Genomic DNA, 27,605 nt, shown 5'->3' on the forward strand with positions numbered 1-27,605 from the left:
ATTATCCCACCGCACATCATTGAGTATTAAAAATGTTTATAATATGGGTTTATAGATGTCTCTCCTTAATGTACATAACCTCCCCCCCCCCAAAAAAAAAAAGAGGCTAGCTAGGAGGTCAAGGAAAGGATAAGAAAATAATATAATCTATTTTAGAATTTATACACATAACCTAGTTTACAAAACGCATGAACAACCTATACATATTTTTAGAAAGGGGCCAGTTTCAGCACCTTGCATGAAATACACACTACAAATGCTCTTGTTACATTATACATGTATATTATCTAAGTCTGTGCCCCTCCCTTTATTACATGTACATGTAGACATCAAAACATTGGAAGTTATCCAATATCATTGAATCACAATACAATCTATAATATCACTGAACCCCTCTTACACTTGAGATTAGTCACTGATAACTTGTAGGACCTTGGGGTATCTTTTACATGACGCATGTCTGTTTACACTTGAATTTGTAAACTTTGAACCCATTTTTTTTCTATTCAATTCAATTCAATTCAATTTTGGTTTGTAAAAATATACAAATAATACAAAGCATTGGAGTATGAAGACTAATTGTATAAGGTATATAAAAATATGACTTACATTCAAAGATTGTACATGGATTTAAAAATGGTCTATGTACATTTGAAAGAAAAACAGTTAATTAAATAAGTAAGATTTATGTGATAGGACAAGTCTGAGATTGGAATTTTAAGATTCTGTATTGCAAAAAAAGTACTGAATTTAACAAAAAGTTTTGAAAATATCATTGAGGTTGAGAATGCATTTGTTGCATTAGAATTACATGTAGTCATAGCAATAGTAGGGCCTACGATGATAAAATAACCTACTTTGAGATACGGTACAAGATTCATTCAGAATAGAAAAGAGATTCCAAACAAAACATTTAAAAAGCACTTCAAGATATGAGACAAAGGTTGAAAAACTAATTTCTAAGAAAACTTCAGAATATCAATATTGTTTTGAAGCATGTGTAATAAATAAGAGAACTTAGAATCAATTTTAAAACATCAATCAGAATATTGTTTTCTATGTTCTTTGTATTCACATGACATGACCTTTTCTTGTATTTCTAACAAAAAATATATCTAAATTATGTAGATTTGCTGAAAAAATGTAACTTTTTTTGTCTCTGGAAAACTACCTTTCCTTTGAACTGTAAATTAATGTAAAGTTTTATATTGGTAAGATTACAGCACATATAGATCTATGTGAAGTTTGTTGGTTATAGCCGGGTGTGCCATGTACAGTAGATGTAGATGTGGAATATTATCCCAAAATTCTAAAGGAAAGAATTCATGTGTGCTTCTTAAATTCTCATCAAATTTAATCATATTAGGCGTACATGTACAGTACATGTACATGTATGTAGATCAGATGACAAGAGAGGAGGCAAAGGTTTGTGAAAAAAGATCTATGTAGGCCTACTTCTATCATTCTTTATCTTAAACTTATTTAAAGACAATTAACCCCTCCCTAACATATTTCATATATCAAAGGACAAGTCCCCCCAACCAAAAGTTGATTTGAATATAGAAAATCCAACAAGCAAAACACTGAAAATTTCAGCAAAACCGGATGTAAAATAAGAAAGTAATGACATTTTAAAGTTTTGCTAATTTTACAAAACAGTTACACGATAAGCACATCCTAGTTGGTATGCAAATGAGACTGATGACGTCATCTACTCACTATTTCTTTTGTATTTTATTATGTGAAATATGAAAGATAAAAAAATAAGCGAAACATTAAAAACTTTCTTATTTTACATCCGATTTTGATGAAATTTTCAGCGTGATGCTAGTTTCATTTTTCTCTATTTATTCAAATCAATATTTTTCTGGGGTGGACTTGACCTTTGAATTGAAAACTGAGATGTCTCCACACTTCCCCGTTTTATTTTTTTCATGTTCATCAGCTCTACATACACAATAAACTTCAACAGAGAAAACAAAATGTACCAACTTTCACCCTTAAGAGCATGAAATTAGATATTGAGGAACAAATGAAAGGCAGATCACTATGTTCAGGTTGTAACATATAAATCAGGCCTCAAACTTGGCAAGTTAATATTTGATCTTGTGCCAATTATCATGGGATAAAATATCATTGCTAGAATGACACAATGCAGAGAATCTATGTTTAAAAGGCTTGAAAAATCTATAAAAAAATTCAATCAAGTATCAATATAAAAAAAAATGGGGGGGGGGGCTGTGTAGAAAATGCTTCATTTCCCTTGAGTAATTTTGTATTATAGATGGGGATTTGAAGAAGCGACGTATCATAAACTGATCTGAAATATAATCGAGGGCTTGACTAATCAGTCAGTGCCTTGTATACAATCAACAAAATCTTGAATTAACACAACAAATATCTAATGTTTTTGTTATTCTATAAAAAACATGACTATCCCCCTCAAAAAAAAAATCAGAGTTGAAAAAAGGACATAGATTTTTTGTGTGGAAGCCAAGAAATATGCGAATTTATTTTCAAGAACCAGTAATTTACAGATATATTCTCGATTTACTTCTATTATGGATTCAATTATTCCACAGTAGGTACATGTAAGATCTCTTTGGCAGGGCACAAGCTTGTCGACGCACCACCACCATCTTCACTTGTTAAAAATATACATGTAAATGGACTTTATGAAGAGGGGGTGTCAGGCATGAAATATAGGCCTATATATCTTTTTTTTAGAATATATTCTTTATTTTTTATTCTTATCACAACTTACTGCCTAAATCTCCTACAAACATTGGAAACATAAATATTGCAGTGAATGGGTAATTTCTGGGACTCTCTTCTAATTTTCACAATTTCCAGGGCTCTCTCTTTTCATCGTTTCGGAGGCAAAATCGCTCCGAGCCCCTGTGTAATTTTTCCCATGGGGATACATACAAGCATAATATTAAGGTATTATTTGTGTGAAAAGTTTGAGTAAAAAGAGGGCATGTGCTCCTTTTGCCCCCCCCCCCCCCCACCCCCAATCTGTGCCAGCCCACTATGAAACATGCATGGAAAAGAGCAACGTATATTGTTAAGGCACCTTCCAGGCTAAACTGATGGTAAAAATTTATACAAACCTTCCTCCTTGAGAGCCCTCCCTGGATGTTGACCTGCTTTCTCTCTGTGCTTCCATCAATAGTTTCTCCATGTTGGTACCAAAATGGATGCCCCCATGTCTGCCGTTCCCCGATCCAGTGCTGTAGGGGGTGCTGGATCCTCCGTTGTTACCCCCTCCGGATTCTAGGCTAAGGAGGGGGTCATTCACGCCCGCATGTTGGGAATACTGGAGCTCCACCCATGATTCTGAAGTAATAAGGGAAATTAACAATAACATAATGAAAATAAGAGTAGAGTTTAATATTTAATGACATTCCTCTGAATGAACTTGCTTGCAATATTCATACAACTGCTGGGCTCCGTTGCATAAAAGTTTCCATTATGGTAACTTGCCATCAATTGGTAACTTGCATGGAATCCTTGATTTTGATTGGCTATTGATCAGCATTACCATAGTAATTACCATTGGATGGCAAAGTTACCATAACTTTTATGTACTAACGGGGCCCAGTAGTAGTTTAAATCGAAGATCTGCACATTTAATAGGGTGTTAAGATTTAATCGAACCCTTAACACACTACCAGTTCTTCACGTATCCTCATAGTCATACTGAGTATTCTGAACCAAAATATAAAATCCATCAACATCTAGAGTCTAGACCTAGACTGAATTTTATGTCTCTGCTCCATCCAATCCAGTTGCAAACTTACAATGTCACTACTACACAAAGACATTATATTATTTGTGGCAACAAAAACAAAATGCACTAGAATGAAGAAAACAACAAAAGAGAGCAAATTCAATAGCCAATCAGATTCTATAGTATAATTTTATAAACGTAAGGTAAATAAAACTTTTCAGAATTAACGCACTGTTTCTCTGTTACTAGCACATTAATAATATATTTAGAGACATCTCAAAACTTCTTGCCATCGAGCAACTGATTTGTTGCAGCCATGTATGATGTAATGATGTATGTGGTCAAGGAAAAAAAATTAAACAAAGAATGTAAATTGTAATTTATGACTCAGGAGTCAGGGAGTTTATTCTGCTGTCTTGGGTGGCGGAGCTCCCCGGGCCGGGCATGCCGGGCGTGAGCTGAGCCCAAGACAGCTGACAGAATCTGACTCTCTGAGACTTACAACAAGTTACATGTAGAATCTTGTGAAAGTAATGAAAGTGCATACGCTATCTTTCAACTAAAATTTGACTTTGTTCGAATGGATTAACAGTAGAGGCGCACAGCCAATATTGGAGACTGTCTCCAATGAGGGAGATTATCTCCAATATCAGAGACTTTTGTAAAGAATTTGGGTATCCAATTTCAGAGACAGTCTCCAGTTTTGGAGACCAATTTCCTTTGTTTACATTTGCTGCAAAAGGATTACCTTGGCGGCAAATAAAAATCTGATAAGCAGATTCCTCATGAAAAATTACCCCTTTCCACCGTCTACTTTAAAAATTCACCGTCTACTTTTGTTTTGATAAGGATTTTTGTTGTCAATCACACACAAAACAAATGGGCTTCTGACCTCAGTGAAACAAAATTTTGGGTGGAAAAAATCATGCTTTTGTTGGTGTTGTTTCTTTTGTCCTTTTGCAAAGCAAGTCTCCAATGTGGGAGATTGTCTCCCCTATTGGAGAGAGTCTCCCATATTGGCCGTGCGCCTCTACTGATTAATACAATTACAAATAGGCCTATATCTACTTAAAATAGTTATCTAAAAACCACCTCTAATGACCACAATTAAATGAACAAAGAAACTATGGATTCTTTCATTCATTGTCATTCTACTTCTCCTATCCCTCACTGTTCTGAGCTGTGTGTGTGCCATCAGGCCCGGTCGCGCCCCGGTGCAGCGGGCGGGAAGACGGGCAAATACAACAACAAGAAATGGAGCTCAATCAACTCGTACAAAACGGTCAGATGTTAAGAAATTCACAAAGAATTTTGACTGATCAATAATTGCTGAGTGTCCTTACCATTAAGAGAATCATCGTGCTCACTCCTAGGAGTAGAAGTCATCTTGAGAACCCTGCTTTCTTCTAAAATATGTGCTTTGTTTTGATCCGTTTCTGATTACGGCTGCAAAACTCATACGATTATTGTTTACGTGTGACGTTTCGTGTTTTGCTTCCGTATCGCGACCGGGGTTGCATGACCTATTGAACATCGACATCAAACCATTTATTTCAATACAGTGGTCCCCTGGTGTTGGAGCATATATTGAAGAATTCGTGAATTTAATGAATAGAATTATTTATTCTTGGCAAAGTATTTTAAGCTATATTACTGAAATATATCAGAAAACCACGTTATGATGTATAGAAATAAGGGGCCGTATTATACAGTTATGTGGTACCCCTCGTTCTTTATACACGATTGTCATGTATGACGCACGTGCGGTCCCTGCCATCTATGGTCCCTGCAAACTGCCTAGTCTGCAAGCTCAGACCCTGACGTACCAAATTTATTTCCTTCACTCTTCAGTAATTTCGTCGTCCTCTTTGAAACACATTTTTCGCATTCCCCTTTCCAATATCCATTAAATAATCGCAGGGATTGACCGCCCCACTGCACGCCCCTGGAAATTTATGGCGGCCCTGAAAATGCAACATGCATCCTTCTCTTAATGGATGAGTAATGTGTAAAAATCATAAACGAAGAAATTATGGGTCGAAAATAAGGCGATAAGAAAAATTCATCGACGTAAAAAGTATTAACGATAGCAAATGGATCAAGACGTATGGCCGTTGTTATGATTGTTTAAAATGTATGATTAAGATTGATTTTAGGCATACTTACCAATGATAAGAACAATCATAAAAAGGTGGTGATGGTATAAGGACTGCTTAGAGTAAAAAGCATGAGTGTATTTTTTTAGTGAACATTCATTGGACCGACAACTAAAGTCCTCTCCGAGGGACCAAACATATAACTTTGCTAATATTGGACGGGCCTTCACAGTAAATACTATTGATCTCGCAACTATATGCGATCGACCGCTGCGATTTTGTACAAAATAAAATGGTTGCAAAAGGTCAAACAGTCATACAGCTGAAGAATATATATATATATTTTTAAATTTCATATTGACTTGAAAACGATTCCATATGAATAGGATATTTCATTAAACGGTAGTGTGAGCGATTTTTTAAAATTTCGATATCATAAAAATGTCGAAAGGTTTGCTATGTAATGCCCCTTTATATGGTTCACTTCTTTTCCTCTTTTGATTTTCTTCATCTCCTTTCCTCTATCCCGTCCTACCTCTTCTCTTATATGCGTCTTTTCTTATTTGTTAACGTGTAGCCAAGTTGGGGGGGGGGGGGGCATCACTGCACCTGACTCACACTTTGCTGTGTTTTTTTTTTTCATCACAGCGTGTGCTATAGGAAATCTAGCGTTTCGGCACGGTCCTTTTATTTATTCCATTTCCCTAATTCCACTCCAAACTTTTCTTTCTCTCTTTCCTTTTTGTTGTTGCTGATGGATCCGCATCTGGCGAATTAGGTAATTCTCCCTCGGACTTCCCTTTTTCTTTTAATTTTCCTCTTTCATTCCTATATTGGATGTCGATCGGTGTTCATGGTTGGGGGGATGACTGACACATTTTCTCTGAGAGGGATTTTTCTTTCTTTTACTTTGAGGGGGAGGGGTCGTGGTCTGTGGGTCTATATATACATCTTTAGGGGGCCAGACATGGCATAAAGAGCAACATTTTTAGTAAAAAATCTGCGAGCGAGCAAATTATTTGACCATTTTAAAACAAAATCTAATTTTGTGATAGATTTTGACATGACATTTAGAAAAATATGAAAGATTTCACCCTTTTCCCCTTTCAATCATTTTCTTAAAAAAAATTTACCCAATATTTGGTAAAAAGGGAACATGCATGTTTGCTAGGAATTTTTCACCAATATTGGGCAAAATGCATGTTTGAAGGGAAAATTCCAACCCAACAATGCGTATAACTTTACAAAATATTTGGTATCTTTTTACACAACAAACATGCATGTTCCCCTTTTACCCAATATTGGGTAAGCTTCTTTTTTTTTTTAGATGTTTCTTTCATTTCTCCTTCTGTCTTGGTCGTTAAACATTTTTTTTTGGGTGGGGGGGGGGTCCGCGTGGCCTCCAAACCCCATGTCTGCATGCGACCGGTTCATCCTGAATAAAACAGAGTGAGAATACGAGAATAATATCCACATTTTTCGAAAACCTAAAAAGAAATTTGAAATTTTCTAATGAGTGACTATTTAATGTTGCTCTTTCTTTGATTCAACAAAAAATAAATATTTTGCACACCCTCATCCAAAACAATTTCAAACACAAATAGATATGACAGTTATTTAAAAATTGTAACATTTACTTGCTCTTAATGAATATTCAGGTATCATTTAAATAAGGCGTTGATTGAAAAATAGAAGCACATTCAACATGATAATTATAAGTAATAATTATCTTTGCCTAATTGGAGTTAGATTTACTTAATCGAAGCAAGCTAGCTATACGTGAATTTTTGCAATTGTATATTGAACCCAAATAAATCAAGTAAATTAAAAGACAATTTAAATCTCACGTACTGAAAAAAAAATCGAGAAATAATTAAAAATAATAAATTCTACTTATATACATTAAGTGTTAACTACTAATTCAGATTTTTTTTTACAGTGTATAGGTACTTATACGGATTATACCAAATAATGGCGAGCGCGAAGCGCGAGCTGAATATTTTTTAAAGTTCATGATGACCTGAAAATGAGAAAATTTTAGGACTCTTATCGGTTTTTCATGGTTATATGATTATATTTTATACACTCTTTTAAATTTCAATTCTCCTTTCTTTTGTATTTTCTTCGCTTTATTTTACCTAATGAACTTGAAAATAAGGAAAAAAGGCTAACAAAAATTAAGTGACATTCCAAATGATGGTAAAACAAAGGAACCACACCACATGCGCTTGGTTGCGGGAAGGGGTAATTTAAAAAAGATTGTCATGTATAAAAGTATAATCATATAGGCCTAAACATGTTATTCTATTTCATCCTACATTTTTTTCTTTCTCCATCCATCTGTTTGTAACAGTTTCTAAAACGAATTGTGTCATTCAACAGCAATAAACTAAACAATATCGTTTTGCTCATAAGAAAATTATGAGCAAAACAATAATATCATAATGCATAAATAAGATAACCGTCGCTAACATCATCATGGTTATCAGGCATCATAATTATTTATATAATAATAATAATAATGATGATGATAATAATAATAATAATAATAACAACAACAAAAACAACAACAATATAATTGGTATAACCTGTCATATGATTCATCATGTTAAAATATGATAATTTTCGAACTTGAAGTATTGAGGGGGGTGATAACACAGGCCATCGGCCCTATCTGAAATATTGGGGGATCGACACCCATACCGATGTGGGAGAAAAGTCCTGCGACTCTAAACAAAAAGTCAAGTTCTGTCAGTCCCAGCCAGGCCAAGAGGAGGCGATATTAGAAAAGTACACACCGCAGCTGCACTGGGTGCGGGGTCAGTGTAGTCTGCTGGGCAAACCCTTCACTCGAGTTAAGGGTCTGAATGTGCAGCCTACTCATGCCTTGTGTACTGAAGGCTCTCTCGCTCTGGAACAGCAAGTTTTGTATGTGCTAGTCTTTGCGTGGAGGCACACTTGTTGATCAAAGTTCCAATCAGGGTCTGTGCCTGCAGACTAGGGTCAGTGGTGGTCCTTGTATCATCACTGGAGTAATCAGCCGAGCCGATTTAGACGGCTACAAAACGAAAACTTCTTTCTGTTGGTTGAGTTGATCATAGACAGACGCGATCAGAGGACATGGCGACTTCAAATTTTGTATCTAAAGCTATTTCTCAGAGAGCCAGGAATATGTTTGCCTTCGATTTTCCACTGAAAATTCTGTTTGAGAAAATGACGGGAAATCCGTATCACGAAGATAACAAGGATGTGAGTATATAGGCCCATCCATATACCGGTATGTATTTCTTAACATCGTTGCACTGCTATGATGACCGTTCGAGATCGAGGGATTGAAATTTTATATACTATGCAGTTTTTTTTCTCTCTCTTGTTTATAGGGTATCATTAACCTTTCAACAGCATACAATGAAGCGGTGAAAGATGTCATTACTGAAAAGGTAATAATGATTTAGTTGGGTGTACTGGGCTGGCATAACATATTACAATAGAATTATGGAATTAAGATGAAAAATTGCCATCATCTAATTTGCACCTTGGTTGCATAACATGAAAATTCCCTCAAAATTGTACTCTCTGTCAGATACCGAAGTCTGCAAGTCCTATTATCCTGCAAAGGGCATAAAAATGACAATGATGATGGTGGTGCACGGTGATGATGATGACGATGATGATGATATGATAATGATGTTAATGATGATAAATAAACTAAAAATCATTGATGTACTTAAGCTACTATAGGCATATATAGTACTACTATATACCACTATACTACTACTACTACAACTACTACTACTACTACTACTACTACTACAGAACTGCTCTACTACTCTACTACTGCTGTACTTCTGCTACTACTGTTACTACTACTACTACTACAATCCTATACTATACTACTACTACTGCTACTGCTACTTCTACTACTACTACTACTACACTACTACTACTACTACTACTACTACTACTACTACTACTACTACTACTACTACTACTACTACTACTACTACTACTACTACTACTACTACTACTACTACTACTACTACCTCTACAGTACTACTTCTACTTCTACTACCAGCTACTACTACTACTACTACTACTACGACTACCACCACCACCACCACCAACACTGTTACAACTATACTACTACTACTACTACTACTACCACCACTCTACTACTATTACTACTACTACTACTATATACTACTACTACTACTACACTACTACCACTACTACTACCTCTACTACTACTACGACTACCACCACCAACACTGTTACAACTATACTACTACTACTACTATATACTACTACTACTACTACTACTACTACTACTACTACTACTGCTCTACTACTCTACTACTGCTGTACTTCTGCTACTACTGTTGCTACTACTACTACTACTACTACTACGATCCTACTACTACGATCCTATACTACTACTACTACTGCTACTGCTACTTCTACTACTACTACTACATGTACTACACTACTACTACTACTACTACTACTACTACTACTACTACTACTACTACTACTACTACTACTACTACCTCTACTACTTCTACTACTACTACCTCTACTACTACGACTACCACCACCAACACTGTTACAACTATACTACTACTACTACCTCCTCTCTACTACTACTACTACTACACTACTACTACTACCACTACTACTACCTCTACTACTACTACTGCAACTACCACCACCAACACTGTTACAACTATACTACTACTACTACTACTACTACTACTACTACTACTACTACTACTACCACTACTCTACTACTACTATTACTATGACTACTACTACTACTACTATACTACTACTACCACTACTACTACTACGACAACTACTACTACTAAAAAAAAGTACTACTACTACTACTACTACTACTACTACTACTACTACTATTAGTACTACTATAGCAACTACTACTAATTCTATTAATGCTACTACTACTACTACTACTACTACTACTACTGTATACTATTACTACTCATATGAAATGATATCATAACAATTAGAGCAGTGAGAGCTAGAGATAATAGAACATGACCATACATGACATGTCCATGTTTACAGGAACATCAACTTTGAAAATAGACCCTAATCAAATAAATATTTTTCAATCTCAAAATAGGCCCCAATACCCAATCACAAAGATGAGGGAGAGAGAGGGAGAGGGGGGGGGGCGGGGTCAAGCTTAAGTGTAGAGAGAATATCTGACATCTCTGCTGTACAGTAGGGAATCAGGATCAAACCACTGTTTTAATTATCTTGAATGTTATCATCTAGTTTAACCAGCAGGAGCTAAAGAAATGGGACTCCTCGATGCTACCCTATCCCAGTCACTGTCAAGGGGCTGCCTGCATGAGGAAGGTCATAGCAGATTTTTTGTCGGCTGAGACCAATGCTGCCCAAGTGCTTGACCCAGAGAAGGTAGATCTTACTCATTTTTGTTACACTGCAAACGCGTGGTGCTAACTCACGTACATGTAGTATGCAGAGGAAAACAAGTCATTTAACTCCGGTTTTAAATTTGCAGTGTTATTTAAACGGTTCGTTTATTTCCAATTCGTCTAATTCCAAATCGTCCAATTAACAACTTGTCTACTATCATTTGGTCTATCATCAGTTCGTCCACTATACACATGGTCTCATTGCCAATTCGTCCTCTCACCATTTCGTCTAATAACCAGTTGGTCCAATATGAATAGCCATTTAGTCCATGTACCATTTGGTCTAATTGGACTAAGTGTTAACTGTGCAAAATGAATGAAAATGAAATGGATATTAGACCAACTGGTTATGAGACGAAATGGTCATAGACAAAATGTTGGTTAAACAAAGTGATGATTGAACCAAATGGTTATTGGACAAAATGGTGGTGAGTTGATGAGTTGGCAGTAGACAGATTGGCAATTTACCATTTAAACACCCATGGGTGTAAGTAACACCTCTTGTGTACTTTAAACACTCTTTGGTGTTGTTCAAACTTCAGGGTATAATGTTAACACCGGCTTAGGGTGTGGTTCTCTCGGGACACCCGCTCTGGTGTCAGTTAATGTGGAAAATGATTATATGACACTTTAACTGCTCAAATTTTGTTTTCTATGTCTATATCTAGTATTGTTGAGGATGACCTCATCCCCATCGCCCCCCCTCCCTTCGGCCACTCTCAGGTGGTCATTTGTACCTCTGCACGTTCCATATTTTTAAAGAAAAAACTAGGGGCTCAGTTCAGGGAAAAAGATCCTGAAAAATCATTGAAATAGTGTGAATTTTTCTACCACTTTTCAAGAAATGTTATTGATTAGAGTATTTGTACATGGACCAATGGGATATGTTTGACTGAATTTACTGCCTTGTGAAATATGCTTTTGTATTATAAAGCACAGCTAGGCAAAATCATCCAAACTGAAATATACAGTTTAGATTAGATAATTGTCAAGTACATTGTGAACACTGAATGCAATTCTTAATGCTGTATTTCATACTTTAGATGGTGATAATGGCTGGAGTAACTGCTGTCATAAATGTGATGGCATTCATACTCTGCAATCCGGGGGGTGAGTCTATCAGTTAAACAGGGGGGTGTTTCACAAAGATTTAAGTGTGACTTATAGTTTCACTTAAATGCTTAGTTGCGTGCGGTGTAAAAGGCTTGACCGCATTGGTCAGATCTTGCCATGAGGACGCGCACTAACTGCGTATCAATCGATAAGATCGTGCGTTGCATATCATGTACTTAAGTGCAACTCTTAGTCATACTTAAATCTTTGTGAAACACCCCCTGGTCTATCAAAAACTTTGGTGATTGGTCAATAATGTGAAGTATACTCGAGTTTCATATATATTCCAATACATGTATTACAAAAAATGTTATTGTTATTCAATGGTTTGTTCAGCCATTGGAATTCAAATTTGGATTTTTAAAGCCTTTACAATTTAAATTTGATACCTAGTGCCCTCTCTCGGTAATATCCTTATTGGAGATTGTAAGGCTAGCTTATAGACAAAGATTATATCCTGAACTAATAATGTATATTTTGTATAACAGGCTTAGTGCCCCATGTTTAAAAATAATACTGTACTGTATTGGTTATATGGTTGTAGACATCAGTTCCCATTTTTCCATGCAACTTGTATCTCAGTTTCCTTGATATACTTGTTTGTTTAAAAACCTCCATATTTATGTCGTCTTGGATAACCAGTTGTGTTTTTTTAATCCTATCAATAGTTGTTGGGAAACCATTTTATAATCATAGCTTGTATATTTTGTTTTGTCTACTTTATTTACCAAATCACCTATCTTTGTTTAGATAACACTGATATTAAGTTATCACTTTGCCACATTCCTTTTTTGGGGGGTGGGGGAGGATAAGTGGGTAGGTTTTTGTCTCACCTGCATAGCAGAGTGAGACTATAGGCGCCGCTTTTCCGACGGCGACGGCGTCAACACCAAATCTTAACCTGAGGTTAAGTTTTTGAAATGACAGCATAACTTAGAAAGTATATGGACCTAGTTCATGAAACTTGGCCATAATGTTAATCAAGTATTACTGAACATCCTGCCTGAGTTTCATGTCACATGACCAAGGTCAAAGGTCATTTAGGGTCAATGAACTTAGACCATGTTGGGGGAATCAACATCAAAATCTTAACCTAAGGTTAAGTTTTTGAAATGTCATCATAAATTAGAAAATATATGGACCTAGTTCATGAAACTTATACATAAGGTTAATCAAGTATCACTGAACATCCTGCATGAGTTTCACGACACATGACCAAGGTCAAAGGTCATTTAGGGTCAATGAACTTTGGCCGAATTGGGGGTATCTGTTGAATTACCATCATAACTTTGAAAGTTTATGGATCTGATTCATGAAACTTGGACATAATAGTAATCAAGTATTACTGAACATCCTGTGCAAGTTTCAGGTCACATGATCAAGGTCAAAGGTCATTTAGGGTCAATGAACTTTGGCCAAATTGGGGTATTTGTTGAATTACAGCCATAAATTTGAAAGTGTGTTGGTCTAGTTCATAAAACTTGGACATAAGAGTAATCAAGTATCACTGAACATCCTGTGCGAGTTTCAGGTCACATGAACAAGGTCAAAGGTCATGTAAGGTCAAAGAACTTTGGCCACGTTGGGGGTATTTGTTGAATTGCCATCATATCTCTATAAGTGTATTGGTCTAATTCATAAAACGTGGAAATACGAGTAACCAAGTATCACTGAACATCTTGTGCGAGTTATAGTAGTTTTCAAAATCAGCACTGCTGCTATATTGAATCGCGTGATGCAGGTGAGACGGCCAGAGGCATTCCACTTGTTTTTTATTATTATGGTTATTTTGTCTTTTTTGTGTAACTAACTTGTGTTTATGTGATTTGCGATCACCTAATAATCATTTGTAAATTTTGTGATTTATTTCAATTTATAATAAAAACAGAAAAACAAAAAAAAAAAAAGATTATATCCTGAACATATTTTTAGGCCATCATCCATGCCTTAGAAGGGGTTTTACAAAACAAAAATATGTTGATAATTTTAATGTAATCAGGCACCCAGTCAAAATAATCATGGTGTAAAATCTGTAGATTTATCCAATCAACACAATTTTATTTCATATCGTAAATGTTTTAGATCACACATTCATATAATCTTAAAATGAATTGGAATAGTGACCGAGGGAATTATCAAAATTAAAGATAGGCTTTATAGGGGAATCCATCCTTGGTAATGAAATGAATGTGTTGGAGGAGAAAAAAAAAGAAGGGGAAGACAGCGGTTGTAAGTTTGAAAGAAATCAGACAAGGGGTTATGCAAGGCCATTAGGAGCGCATAGAGATATAATATCATATGAGCTGTAAGAGAATTGTTTTTTATCATTAAAGGGGAATGAAACCCTTGGAACAAGTAGGCTTCTGTCGAAACAGAAAAATCAAAGAATAAGAACAAAGAAAGTTGGCAATGCGACAAGGATGTGTGATGTCACGCGTGAACAACTTTCCCTTTGATGGACTATAAAATACCCCAAAAATGTATCTTTTTGCTTTTTCGCATGGTGATACAAACTCTTTATCCATGATGTATTCTTTAAAAATCTGTATAACATGCCCTCCTATAGAAAGAATATATGCTCTACTGATAGATGTGAAAAAAGAGGCAGTTTAAGTGAAATATATACTAAAGTAATGGGGAGAGTTGTTCACAAGTGACATCACACATCTTTGTAGCATTGCCAATTTGAGGATCTACATAGCATTAGTGATCGCAATATTCAAGTGCTCATAATTTTCTCATTATTTGTGCGATTTTTCTCAAACTTTCGTTGATCTGTTTCTTTGATTTTTCTGTTTTCACACAAGCTATCTTGTTCCAAAGGTTTCATTCTCCTTTAATTATTATTAATTATTATTATCATTATTGATTATGATGATGTAAGTTACTATAATTCTTGTCTTTGAAATATGTTTCAGATACTGTGTTGACCCCTTCTCCAATGTATGGGGGTATACCACGGGACATCAAGTACCAGGCTGAAGTTAATACATATCCTGTCTATCTAAGCAGTAAGGTACATGTAGGAACTGGTATGAATTATGTGTACCGGTGACGAGTCATTTATTTTGCCTAACCCATAGATCTACCAATCCAGTGATAATTGGTCAATAGTAAAGCAATATTGACTGGCCGCCCAAACTAGATTTATATCAATTTAGTGAGGGCGATATATGTCCTTTTGCCCCCAGGCCAGTCGATATTGCTATTATTAACCAAATCAGACATCTAGAGCAAAAATTGTTAAAATTGTTAAAATTTCGATATTTTAGAGTTTAAGAATGGGAATCTATTTTGTCATGTAGAGCAGACTGGGCCTCTGAACTTTACCATTGTGACGTAATTGACATGACGCGTCCCTGGCCTAGGGACGCAGGATCCAGCGTTGTCTCAACTTGATTAGCATTGTGACGTATAGCACTGCGCGGTCCAAGGCCGCGTAAAAAAGCGCGTAGAATACCCGGATGTTAGCTCTGCCTTATTGCCCGCTACATTTCCACGCATTTTCTCATTGACTTTCCTGAGCGGGCAATAAATTTGTACGTGGATAAACAAATGAACATTTATTGACCGACAACTTGATCCCAGTCTTAAGCAGGCAACAATGTAATAAATTTGCCCTGCTCAGATGTCTGATACCGTTAATAATAAGGTATAATGACTGGTCAAGGTTTTTTGAGATGAGCCTGTGTTATGTATTCATCATCACTCAATCACAATAAAGATGTAAACGGACATTAAGTCACAAAATCCAAGTATCATGTTTAATGCGCATCCAACACTCAAGAGGTCATGATGGGAAGTACAGTACCCGCAGTGCTTACATCGCTGATGCTTGTATACTTGTTTGAACTTCAGACTTATACATTTTGTATGGCCACATCACTATTTCATGAAACATATAATACACAGGCATTAGAATTATTGCATACACTTGTTACATTTGAAACAGTCCAAACGCCCTCTCTGCTACTCCTTGGGCATGAACTTTTCCCATGGTATCTTTACTTATTATGCCCTCGATGATACATACTAAAATCCCTCCTTCTTCCGCACACTCCTGTTCTGATTCATCTATTCAAATTCTCAGAAGCCTGTTATGTCATAATTTGGTTTAATAGAGTATAATTGGATAAATCAGAGTGGGAAATAATTCATATAGTTTCAGGCAGGCGCTACTTTTTAAGTTGGCCGGGCATTTACTGAATTTTTGGGGCTATTCCTTTCATCTTAAGGGCTATTTTTGTACAACCAGCAATTACGTGGGTAATAAAAATCATCATTTTCCCCTATGTATAGATTTGATTTTCAAGATATTCTTGAATATTTGGCCGATCTATTAGAGCGACTTCAGAGAAGGTCGCCCTGAAGCATGTCATTTGGGGAGATATATAGGAGTGATTTGGAACATAATGAGGGCGAAATCACCCGTTGCCCTCGTGTATTTCCCACACTGAGATAAATGTTAGATTACAGTTTCCTGAATGTTATTGTTGATCATACTGTGCCATGAAATGACACAATTTGCCAACTACCTTGAATGGCTTTGCTGAGTCCTGTTTCTATAGCAGTTATGTTAGCAAGGTTCTTATGCAATATTGACCTTTGAACTTCGTTCATATTTTTGGCTTATGCATACACAATTGGTATTTTAATAGATCTGACCCCATTCTTTGCCTTTGACACTGGGCTATTCCACGGTTACTCACGCTACATTTGGAGACACCTTGACTCATGCTTGGAGCTGTAACTCCATTATTATTGATAGGAACTAAACATCTCTTTATTACAACATAGTACGCAGTCTGACTATCCTTTGTATAAAAACAAAACTTGGGAAATTTCATTATGCATAAAATGAAAAGTGGACATTATAAGTGAAAAGTGTCCTCATGCAAGGCTTTTATGAAAGTTGATTATATCCATTTCAAAGAAGTATATTAGGGAGACAAATTTGTATATAATTAAAAAAATAAAGAACACATGGTTTTTACTAGGGGTGCAGATAAAGTGGTTATTCACGTTACGGTTCAGATGGGCTTTATGTACAAAGACACATTGAACTCATGTCCGCCAACCTATGGAATTGCCCCACTGAAGTTTGGTTTATCATGCTCCTCTTACAATATATATGAATCCAAGTTATCTTGTATTCTCAGAGAAATTTGACGAACATACTTTATCTATGTGAAATGGAATGAAAACAAAATCAAGTGCAGAATGAATATGAAAACTTGGAAGCATATCATCAACAATTTTGTCTGATAACTTCCTTCATTTGTATTGACTGAGAAGCATTGTAGCATTGCTACTCTATGGTAATAAAAGCGACTTTGTCAGATAAAAATGATGATGATGATGATGATAATAATGATAATCATAATGATAATATTAGTAGGTAATAGTAGTAGTAGTACTACTACTACTACTACTAGTAGAAGTAGTAGTAGTAGTAGTAGTAGCAGTAGTAGTAGTAGTGGCAGTAGTAGTAGTAGTAACAGTAGTAGTAGTAGTAGAAGTAGCAGTAGTAGTAGTAGTAGCAGCAGTAGTAGTAGTAGTAGTAGTAGTAATAATAGTAGTAGTAATAATAGTAATAATAATAAATAATAATGATAATAATAATAATACTAATGATAATAATTATGATAATGATGATGATAATAATAATAATAATGATAGTATTAACAATAATAATAGTAACAATAATAATACATGTATATGTGATTTATATCTCACTTTCCATCTTATTAGATGCTCAGTGACTCGGAGCGAATAAGAAAAGAAAAGATATACTTCACACTGCGTCCCACAAAAACCAAAATCGAGATTTAGTGATGGTTTATCATAACTTAATCATAAATACAATAGACAAATGACCTACCAATGTAAAGCTTAGAATCTCCTCTTTCATCTGAAATTACTTAGATTATTCCTCATTCACGCATAAGTGAGCAAGAACAATTTGAAGAAAGGATACTAAAAACTCACTTGGCGGGGGGGGGGGGTATCTGAATTTAAAAAAGAACATCACATGCCCAAAAGGTTCAATATCTGCTCTTTTATTTGATACCTTGATCACAGAAAATAATTAAGAAGTAAAAAAAGTTCTGTTCCCTCGAAAGAATGCTTGTATATCCATAATTTCATTAAATAAACATGTTTTCACCGATTTTCCACAGAAGCTATCGCACCGTTAAGAAATCACTTAATGCATGGCTGATCGTCAACGAAATGGAGTGTCGAGTGAGTCTGAACGCTAGGCTGTAAAACCTCTTCATTTTATGAAATTATTGAAATTCAAGCCTTATTTCAAATAACCAGAACTTTCTTATTTCTTGACCATTATCTGTAATTGAGGTATCAAATCAAAGAACAGATATTGAACTTTTAAAAAATGTGGTTTTCATTTTGAAACCCAGATACATCCGCCAAGTGACTTTTTGGTATCTCCACTTCAAATTGTCTTTGCTCACTCATGCGTGAATGAGAAATAATGTACGTAATTTCATATGAAAGAGGAGATTCTAAACTTTACAATGGTAGGTCATTTGTCTATTGTATTTGTGATTAAGTTATGATAATTCATCGATAAATCTCGGTTTCGTTTTTGTGGGACGCACTGTATAGATATATATATGTATGTACATTAAAACATCTGACAAGTCCTTCATGAAAGGCTTCCCAGATCAGCACCTGTATATCCAAGATGTCTATCATGGTGTTCATGTATACTATTATGTGTTTAATTCTGTTTGAAGGCAGAACCAGATGGAAGAGAACCATACGAGCTGACTGTTCAACTACTAGAGGAAGCCTTGGAGAAAGCCAAACAAGAGGTGTGTAAATAATTTGCCCTAACACCCTTTTTGATGGAACCAAAATTCAACCAAAGTGATGCACTGGTTCAAGGCAGATTTACACCTTGTAAATGCGTTTTGCTCAGAGTTCAATAACGTTTTGTGAAGGCAAAAAAATGGCAAAGTCTGTCAGTTATGTCACAAAGTGCGCCAGACTTGCAATTAAACTACTCGCAAACAAAGAAATGACTCATGCGAATGAGTTTTGGAGGCTTTCGAAACTTCAGTACACGTTTGGTGCACTTATGCGGCATTAAAATTCAAATGTTGGACTTGGCCATTATTCAAATTCGCATCCTTTACAAAACATTTGTGAGCCCTGTAAAATTTGCATTATAATGGGAACTAAGAATAAATATGTAAATTCTTCTTTTTATAGTTAAAAATATGCTTTTCCTTTAGCCATTCATAATAAATGAGACAGTTGCATTATAATTTGAGCCAAAATTTTGAGGGGGCATAACTTGGCATATGGGGCAAAATTTCTGTAAAAAAAAAGTTGCAAGTGAAATGTTGATGTTTTTCAGATGAAAGTGTAATTATTTGATAGATTTTAACAAGATGGCAAATGATATCATATTCCCGGATCACATTTCATCCTTTTACTTTTTTTTGTCATTATTATTATATTTTTTTTTTTTTTTGGGGGGGCCTGTATTCAAGTGGAAGAAGCTTTGTGCACTGGTGATCAGAAGAAAATTCTACTTTAAATGAGTTAAATTTTGTGAATAGTTGATTTGTTGATACTAATGTGTTGCCAATTTGATAATAATGATGATTTTAATGTTTCATTTTTATTTGTTAGGGTCACAAAGTGAAAGCCCTTATTCTTGTCAACCCATTCAATCCTTGTGGGACTGTTTACACCAGACAGCAGGTCTTGGAGTACCTCAAATTTTGCCACAAGTAAGCTCTCATAGTTTTACAACTGTAAAGCAAAGAAATTAGATAAGGATTGTTTTTTGAAACACCTAGGGAGTTCTGAAAGTTCCTTGTTCTTTTGGTTAAAAGATATTATTTTCTTCGTAATAATAATATTTCTGTTTTTGTATAGGGCTTATCATATTTGACAATGTTATCACCCCATTCATCGGATCCTGGATTGCTCACACTTTCTCCGATTCCTGGGGCACATTCCAGCTAGACTCTTGGCAAAGAACAGTGTACAATATTTGAAATATCAAGAATATTTCATGCATTAAATTCCAATATTTTTAGGTCAAGGCCAATTTTTTGTCGCGCATATTACAGTACAAGTTGGAAAGATAAATAAGGCACAACAAATCTCGACAACAAATTGACGGCAATGAGTGGGGCATCCAGGCTAGTCAACAGATGGGCAGCAAAAGAAATCATAGCCCTCAGTGGTCTTTAATAATTTAAGCTTATCTATTTCCCCAAAGTCGCTTCAAGAACTTATACCATGCAAAAAAAAGAAAAAAAAAGACTATTCACACAGGGTTCTGCAAGTCTCATAAGCATCTAATTCTTTACCATGTAAAAATACAAAGCACATTTTAACAAAGCAAAAACAAAAATAAATGGAAGAGAATGAGGAAATCAAAAGTTATTCTTCAAAACCAATTTGATAATTCTCTCAACAGATGAAGTATATCCATCCTAAATAGTGTAAAAATCATTCTATTTTGAAAATAAACTTTTGTTGTCATAAGTGGTTAATTTTTTCGATCATAATAATTTGTTTGTTTATGTCGTAATCAATTGTATTTTTTATGAAGCAATGTTTCTCGAAACTTCATATCAATGGTATCTGATAAGTTGCTATGTAGATGCACATTTAGGATTGTCATTGATGATGCTTGATGCTTCATCATGTTTACATCTGACTGAATTAAATGAGATTGAAACCCTTGGATCAGGTAATACCTTCTATGAAAACAGAAAAATCAAAGAATAAGATAAACAAAAGTTTGAGTTGTTATATACATTATTATTGATTGACAAACATTAGTTTTGTTAATTGCTGAATTATATTGACCTTCGTTAAATCATATTGAATATCATATTATTATATTGATCATATTGAATATCATATTATTATATTGATCATATTTCCAATTATATTGGTATATTGTATGTTTCTCTTAATTTGTTTCCTTTATTGACAGGCACAGTCTACATTGTGTTATAGATGAGATTTACAATTGCAGTATTTATGATGATTCTGTCCAGAGTTCGAGTATATTCACCTTTAACCCAGATGATCTACCCGATAAGGATAGGACACATGTCTTATGGGGAATGGCCAAGGTTATTTCTTTTTTCATTAGATTCATTATCATCCAGGGGGGTGGTTAGATTTTGGCAAATAATCATAATTTGCTCTGATCAACAACAACAAATAGTCCAAATCTGTATATACATTTCAAAAGGCTAGAAATTATATAAAACCCATAAGTCTAGCCATTCATAAAGACAAATGGAAAATGATTGGTAGTTCTTGTAAGTGATGGGATAAGTGAATTTGAATTCAAAGCTGTTTTAATGAGATATTTTTTTTAAAATTTTGTTCTTCTTTTGATTAAAATACAACTAATGCCAGAAATCAGAATGGCACATGATGGCATACATGTATGACATGCCAATACATGTGTTCATTGCCATGCAGGTAACCTTAAAGAGATAGGGGTTGGACAGGATTTTATTTATCTTTTTATCATGTACCATTTCTGACATGTTGCCTCAGTTGCTGCTCTTACAGATTACATGTACTGCCACTATAATCCCTGATCTATATTTCTGGCCAACTCTTTTTTTTTGCATAAATTGTAAATGAATGTGGACTATAGAATTTTGGTATACCTAAGCCTGTCAAAGCTTTCAATTGGTAAAGGTTCAATCAATAGTAGATCAGGGAAAAGGGGCAGTTTTTTGAAAAAAGAGGTGATGCAGATGACAGTCTTTCTTTGATTTAGCTATCTGATTTCTAGAATATAGAGGGTTTAGGGACATCCTTTGTGCCCATGTCTGGACTCTGGACCCTCCACTGGGTCATTAATGTGAATTATACCCAGTATCACATAATATTATGCCAATCTTACAAAAGTTTTAGTGGCTATTTCTTTTTCAATTTGAAAATTTTAGTATTCTTAGGAAAGGCCCTTATCGTACGAATTTAGTAATTGAGTAGCAGAAAGCTATGGACAAAGATTAAATCTTTTAATGCTTGGAAAGGTGTACATAATTTTTTTTACTGATCAGGCACCGGATCAAAATATTTTTAAAATGTAAAATCACCAAATTTATCCAATTAGACACATATTTTTATTTTATATCGTCAACAATATAACTGTTTAAGGGCACACACAGATTCATATAACCTGTACTTAAATTGGAATTGCGATTTGCACCGATTTGGGGATTCAGCAACTCTTAAAATAGGCTTTCAAACTTTTTTTACTCTTGTATTTCTCTTTCAGGATTTTGGAATGCCAGGTAGTCCTGTAGGAGTAGCATATACCTGGAATCCCAGTGTCTTGGCCGCCCTGATTGCTTTGGTGGATTTTTATCAAGTACCTCTGTTTCTCCAGATTGCCGTGACAAAAGTTCTAAAAGACAAAGGTATAAAACAAAGTATATTTAAAGATATATATATAAATGAAATCGTTTGAGATGGAACCGTATGCTTTACTTTAGGTCTCTCCACTTTCAATGCAAATCTTTAGATGGTTCCTTTTTGCCTCGCCTGCATAGTGGAGCAAGACTATAGGCGCCGCATTTCCGACATCGGCGGCGTCCAACACCACCAAAAATGCCTATTAAGATTCTAATGGGTATAAAGACACAAATAATTATGTGACAATGTGAGATCACTGTTCCCTTCAAATTAATTTTTTTTTCTTCAAAAGCTTACTTTGGATTATTACTGACTATTTGCATTTTTTTTTAATTTCAGAATGGTTAAAATGGTACCTGTCAACCCAGAAAAGCATGTTACTTGAATCTTCCAACATCGTGCAGGAAACATTAGATGAACTTGGGGTACAGTATATGAAACCGGTTGCTGGCTTATTCTTATGGGCAGACTTTAGAAAGGTAGACTATTCTTTATATGTTTATAACACTACAGGTAGTCTAATCATGTTAACATGATCTTTTCAATGTATTTTTATTGGTGACATGACATTTGCTTGGGTCTCAATGTCTCAGAGGGCATGGGGTTAGTGTTAGGATTGTAATAGTTTTTGGTTCAGAATATTGTAAAGATAATGATTAGGGTTTATTTAGCTTTGGAGGTTAGATTTCATGTTTTGCTTAAAATGCAGATTTTCCATCGGAGCAATTGTTGCTGTAGCAAATGTCATGGAACCATTTTTATTATGATCAAGTTTAAGTTGCTATATTACAGTTATAACTTAAAAGAAAAGGAATTTTCAAGTGATTTATAGATTTGCAGTACACACACATTTAAAAAAACATGAAATCACTATTCTCTCTAAATGTCCAACATATGAACAGAAAAGAAAGCAGTATAAAGTGCCTTTTGACATGATCAATGTTTTGCCTTGACAGTGAATTTAACTTTGCATCAGTGCAATAATTAATTGACATCATAAGACTACGAAACACTGTTCATCTAAAGTTGTAAGCCTGAAGATTTATTTCTCTCTCATATTTCCGCAGTTCATCCCTAATGCAACCAAGGAATCCGAGATGGCGTTCTCCATGCACTGCCTTGACAATGGGATTGCCATTGCACCGGCCTCGTCGTTCTATTACAATGAGTATGGCTGGGCGAGGATCGTCCATACTTTACCAAAGGAAATCCTTATCGAAGGTGATTAAAATCCATTTTTTATGGCAGCTTTTCTACTAAGCTACTGAACAAAAGTTTGAGCTACTTTTAAATTTGTCCAAACTTTTGTAAGGGGAATTCTGGTCCTATATTTGCATGCCCTTCCAATCCTCCTATTGCTACATCTAGACAAAAAACTAGGGGATCGTGAAATGGGATGATGACATGGACAACCCTTTTTTCCACCAAGGTTCCTACTGAGACATTCAGGCCTGAATTCACAAGAGTGGTTTTGAATCTATGGTTTGAAGCCATGGTTATATGCAGATTTCACGCAGTGATAACACTTAATCAGTGCATAGATTCATAAGCATCCAATGTTGATTGTGCACTTCATCTCTGTTAAATTGGAGCTTGTGAGGTCATCGCATTATTGAGCTCACTGTTTTGAATTAATGGGTCCTCTCATTGTGTTGATTATGAAAAGTGGGTCATTAATAACAATAACCTTAATAACTAGCCCTGTGATAAAATCATGCACTCATTTTTGGATGCTTTCTTAATATACATATACATGTACATGCTGATAAGTGTAATCAATGCATGAAAGCATGCATAAACCATGGCTTCAAACCACAGATTCAAAATCACATTTGTGAATGTAGTTCTATTTGTAATTTTTTTGTACTCTTGAGAAATAGTAGTCTTCATGTGAATTTAGAAGTGATTATGAGTTGTTACTCTGTTCTCTTTGAAAAAGTGTAGCTGAAATCACTGAACAAATGTTTCCTATTTTATTTCCAGCCATGAAGAGACTCAAAGCATCGTGTAGATCATTCCAAGGTTAACCAGCACCTACCAAGGAAGGACACTTTCCATTCCACTGCCTTATTACAAATAAAGAAATATTTGCTAACACCATGATACAAAGCAGAAGCAGATCCAGGATTATCCAAAAGGGGGAGGGCATTTTTGTACAGAAAAAGAAATTAACAACCCCCTCCCCCCACAAAAAAGGTGCTTTATGTCGGGAATAATTCAACAAGCAAAAACAAGGTATTCACTACACAATGGAGGTCACATAAAAAGGTCCTCATTTGAAAGGGGGGGGGGGGGTATCTGCAACTGATACATGTACATAGCTAGGTAGCTGTAGAGATCATGTTTACGACCACAATGCCATACCAAATAATATCTGTCAAGGCAATGCAGGGTAGATATGACAATTCATTTACAAAATAATGTATATGTCTGTTGACTCTGTTCCCTTCAGTATTACACTATTTAGTGATTTCATTTTGTTTCCATTCATTTCATTTCATTTATTTCACCTTCATGTTTAGAAATAAAAATATATTTACCATGTGTACAATTAAATTAGGCGTTGATATATAAGGTGGGTGCCCATTAAAATACAGAGAGCTTAAGATCTGATTCCAAATTGCTTGCAGTTCCTAAATCCATGAAATCGGGGGGGGGGGGGGATTAGTCATTTGCATATGCTGGACCTTCCGTGTGGAATCAGTTGCCAGTTGAAATATTCTATCCGGAATATTTCAAATATAGATCCATTTGTTTTAAAATTGCCTTCCAGTAGTTTCCTCATTGTCATGATTGTGTTTCTTTTATCCTGTCTTTTCCCACTCCATGTAATCTTTCTCGTTTCCTTTTCTCAGCGCCTTGACTTGATTTGGCGCTTTAGAAATACTCTATATTACTATTATTATTAACGGGGAAAAGGAGAAAAAGAGGGAGAAAGGAAGAGAAACGTAGTGGGAAAGAAGACATTATTGTTCATTATAATGTTATATTATATCATAATTATGTTATGTTATATTATATTACATAAGAAACATTTTTTTCATAACTTTATGAAGCATAATTTGCTCAGGGCCTATGTCTTCATTGTTCCTGGTGCTCGCATTGTCTGTTTACCGAGATATATAATCCTGTTATACTAAAACCTCCCGTTTTCAAGTCAATATACACCAAACTGCCAAATATATTTCCTCGCACTTCGAGTTATTGTTCTATGTACAATAGTATGCTTCTTTTTCATGACTACTTAAAGTGATTGCCCCATTTTAAGGTCTTGATATAAAACATTTCCTGTCCGTGCTTATGTTCGCAGTAGTGGATTGGTGAAATATGTCTGCTCTCCATGAATTCCTAGAATCAGTCCTTAAATGTCCCTCTTTCTAATCTGAATATCAAAAATTTTCAGCTCGCGCTTCGCGCTCGCATAATTTGGTTAGTGAACTACGTATGGTCTTCGTGAATTTCTACAAACAAGCCTTAAAATGCCCCTCTTCAGGTCTGAATTTCCTAAATTTTCAGCTCGCGCTTCGCGCTCGCAAGATTTGATTAGTGAGACGGGTATGTTAATCATGATTACAAGTGCTTTATGTGCATGTTTAGATGTAATTCTAACAAAATCAGCAAGCGCTTATTGGCACTCGCATTAGATGACTATGGTGAGATGTGTATACTCTTGATGGATTCCTAAAATATAGTCCTTAAAATCTTCCTGTTTGGGGGTCAATATTTACAAAAATTTCAGCTCGCGCGAAATTATTTAGCGAGACAGGTCCATATCACGATTACAAAAGATTGATTATGATGTCCCATTACTTGACCAGTCAGTGAGAGACATATCCGTTTAATGGCACTGTCCTTAAAATGTCTCTATTAGGTATACCTGGCAACTGGGCGCGCTCACTTAGTGACTCCAAATTTTTGCTGGTGCCCCCCCAATGCCGTGACCCACGGTACGCCACTGATTAGAGAGCTTATCACCAGGGGTCGAAACATAGCATATAAATATGTTTGAATTGCGACAAGTAACATACAATGAGAAGTGATTACATAGAACAGGAACAGCTTTGGTATCCCATTTAAAACATTTTGTGAAGTTAATGTCATTAATTTTCTTTAATGTCTCTTGTGAATTTCTTTGGTCTTACGCAACAATCAATTCGAGCAAGTAATTTACTTGTTACATTTTATGTTGCAGAATAAATTGCATATCGTATCACCCTTGAATGATATATGATGCCAATCGTGTGTGTGTGACATGAAAGAATGATAGATTCATATAGATGTAATACATGTCCTATAGCAATATACACGTACCTTGTTTAGCATTAATGGAGGGAAAAAGAAAGAATATAATCATGTGCAAATGAAAGAAACAAGGTGTAAGACTTTGGTTTACTCATATCTTTCAACACTGAATTGATACATTTATATCAATGTAACAGATGTTTTATAGAGTACTGAAGTGATGACGTCACTAAAAACTTTGTTAGCATTTCAGTGTTTTTGATACCATATTTTGGAAGAGCATGATGAAATAACCCCACTACCAAAATTTGGTGGGAATCCATGGGGGCCTTAGATATGACCTCATGAATACATAATTAACCTCATTGAAGTCATTGTATTATTGACCTGGTTCTAAGGAAGTTTAACAGGAGATGACACATTTTTTGTTAGTTGTCTTTTCAAATGTTTTCATTATAGAAGTGGCTGTACGTGAAAAGTCACATTCTTCAACACTATGAGATAGGGTACCCTGCATGGAGTCTA

At 35.3% G+C, this 27,605-nt stretch overlaps 1 protein-coding gene across 2 annotated transcripts; it reads left to right on the forward strand.

Annotated features, from left to right (window-relative positions):
* The first annotated feature begins 8,718 nt into the window (after positions 1 to 8,718).
* On the forward strand, positions 8,719 to 27,171 carry LOC129272555 (1-aminocyclopropane-1-carboxylate synthase-like protein 1). Of its 2 annotated transcripts, XM_064107787.1 has the most exons (12): positions 8,719 to 9,078; positions 9,210 to 9,269; positions 11,128 to 11,271; positions 12,335 to 12,401; positions 15,323 to 15,420; positions 19,163 to 19,240; positions 20,067 to 20,167; positions 21,391 to 21,532; positions 22,702 to 22,843; positions 23,178 to 23,317; positions 23,906 to 24,059; positions 24,822 to 27,171. In XM_064107787.1, exons 1-12 carry the CDS (start codon positions 8,950 to 8,952, stop codon positions 24,863 to 24,865), a joined length of 1,299 nt encoding a protein of 432 aa, XP_063963857.1. In that variant the 5' UTR covers positions 8,719 to 8,949; the 3' UTR covers positions 24,866 to 27,171. The 2 variants fall into 2 exon arrangements, with proteins under 2 accessions (XP_063963857.1, XP_063963856.1); XM_064107786.1 differs by lacking the exon at positions 9,210 to 9,269 and having other exon boundaries at positions 8,853 to 9,078; positions 24,822 to 27,159.
* Positions 27,172 to 27,605: the final 434 nt, after the last annotated feature.

This window comes from Lytechinus pictus, chromosome 12 (assembly GCF_037042905.1).
Source record: "Lytechinus pictus isolate F3 Inbred chromosome 12, Lp3.0, whole genome shotgun sequence".
NCBI classification, from domain to species: domain Eukaryota; kingdom Metazoa; phylum Echinodermata; class Echinoidea; order Temnopleuroida; family Toxopneustidae; genus Lytechinus; species Lytechinus pictus.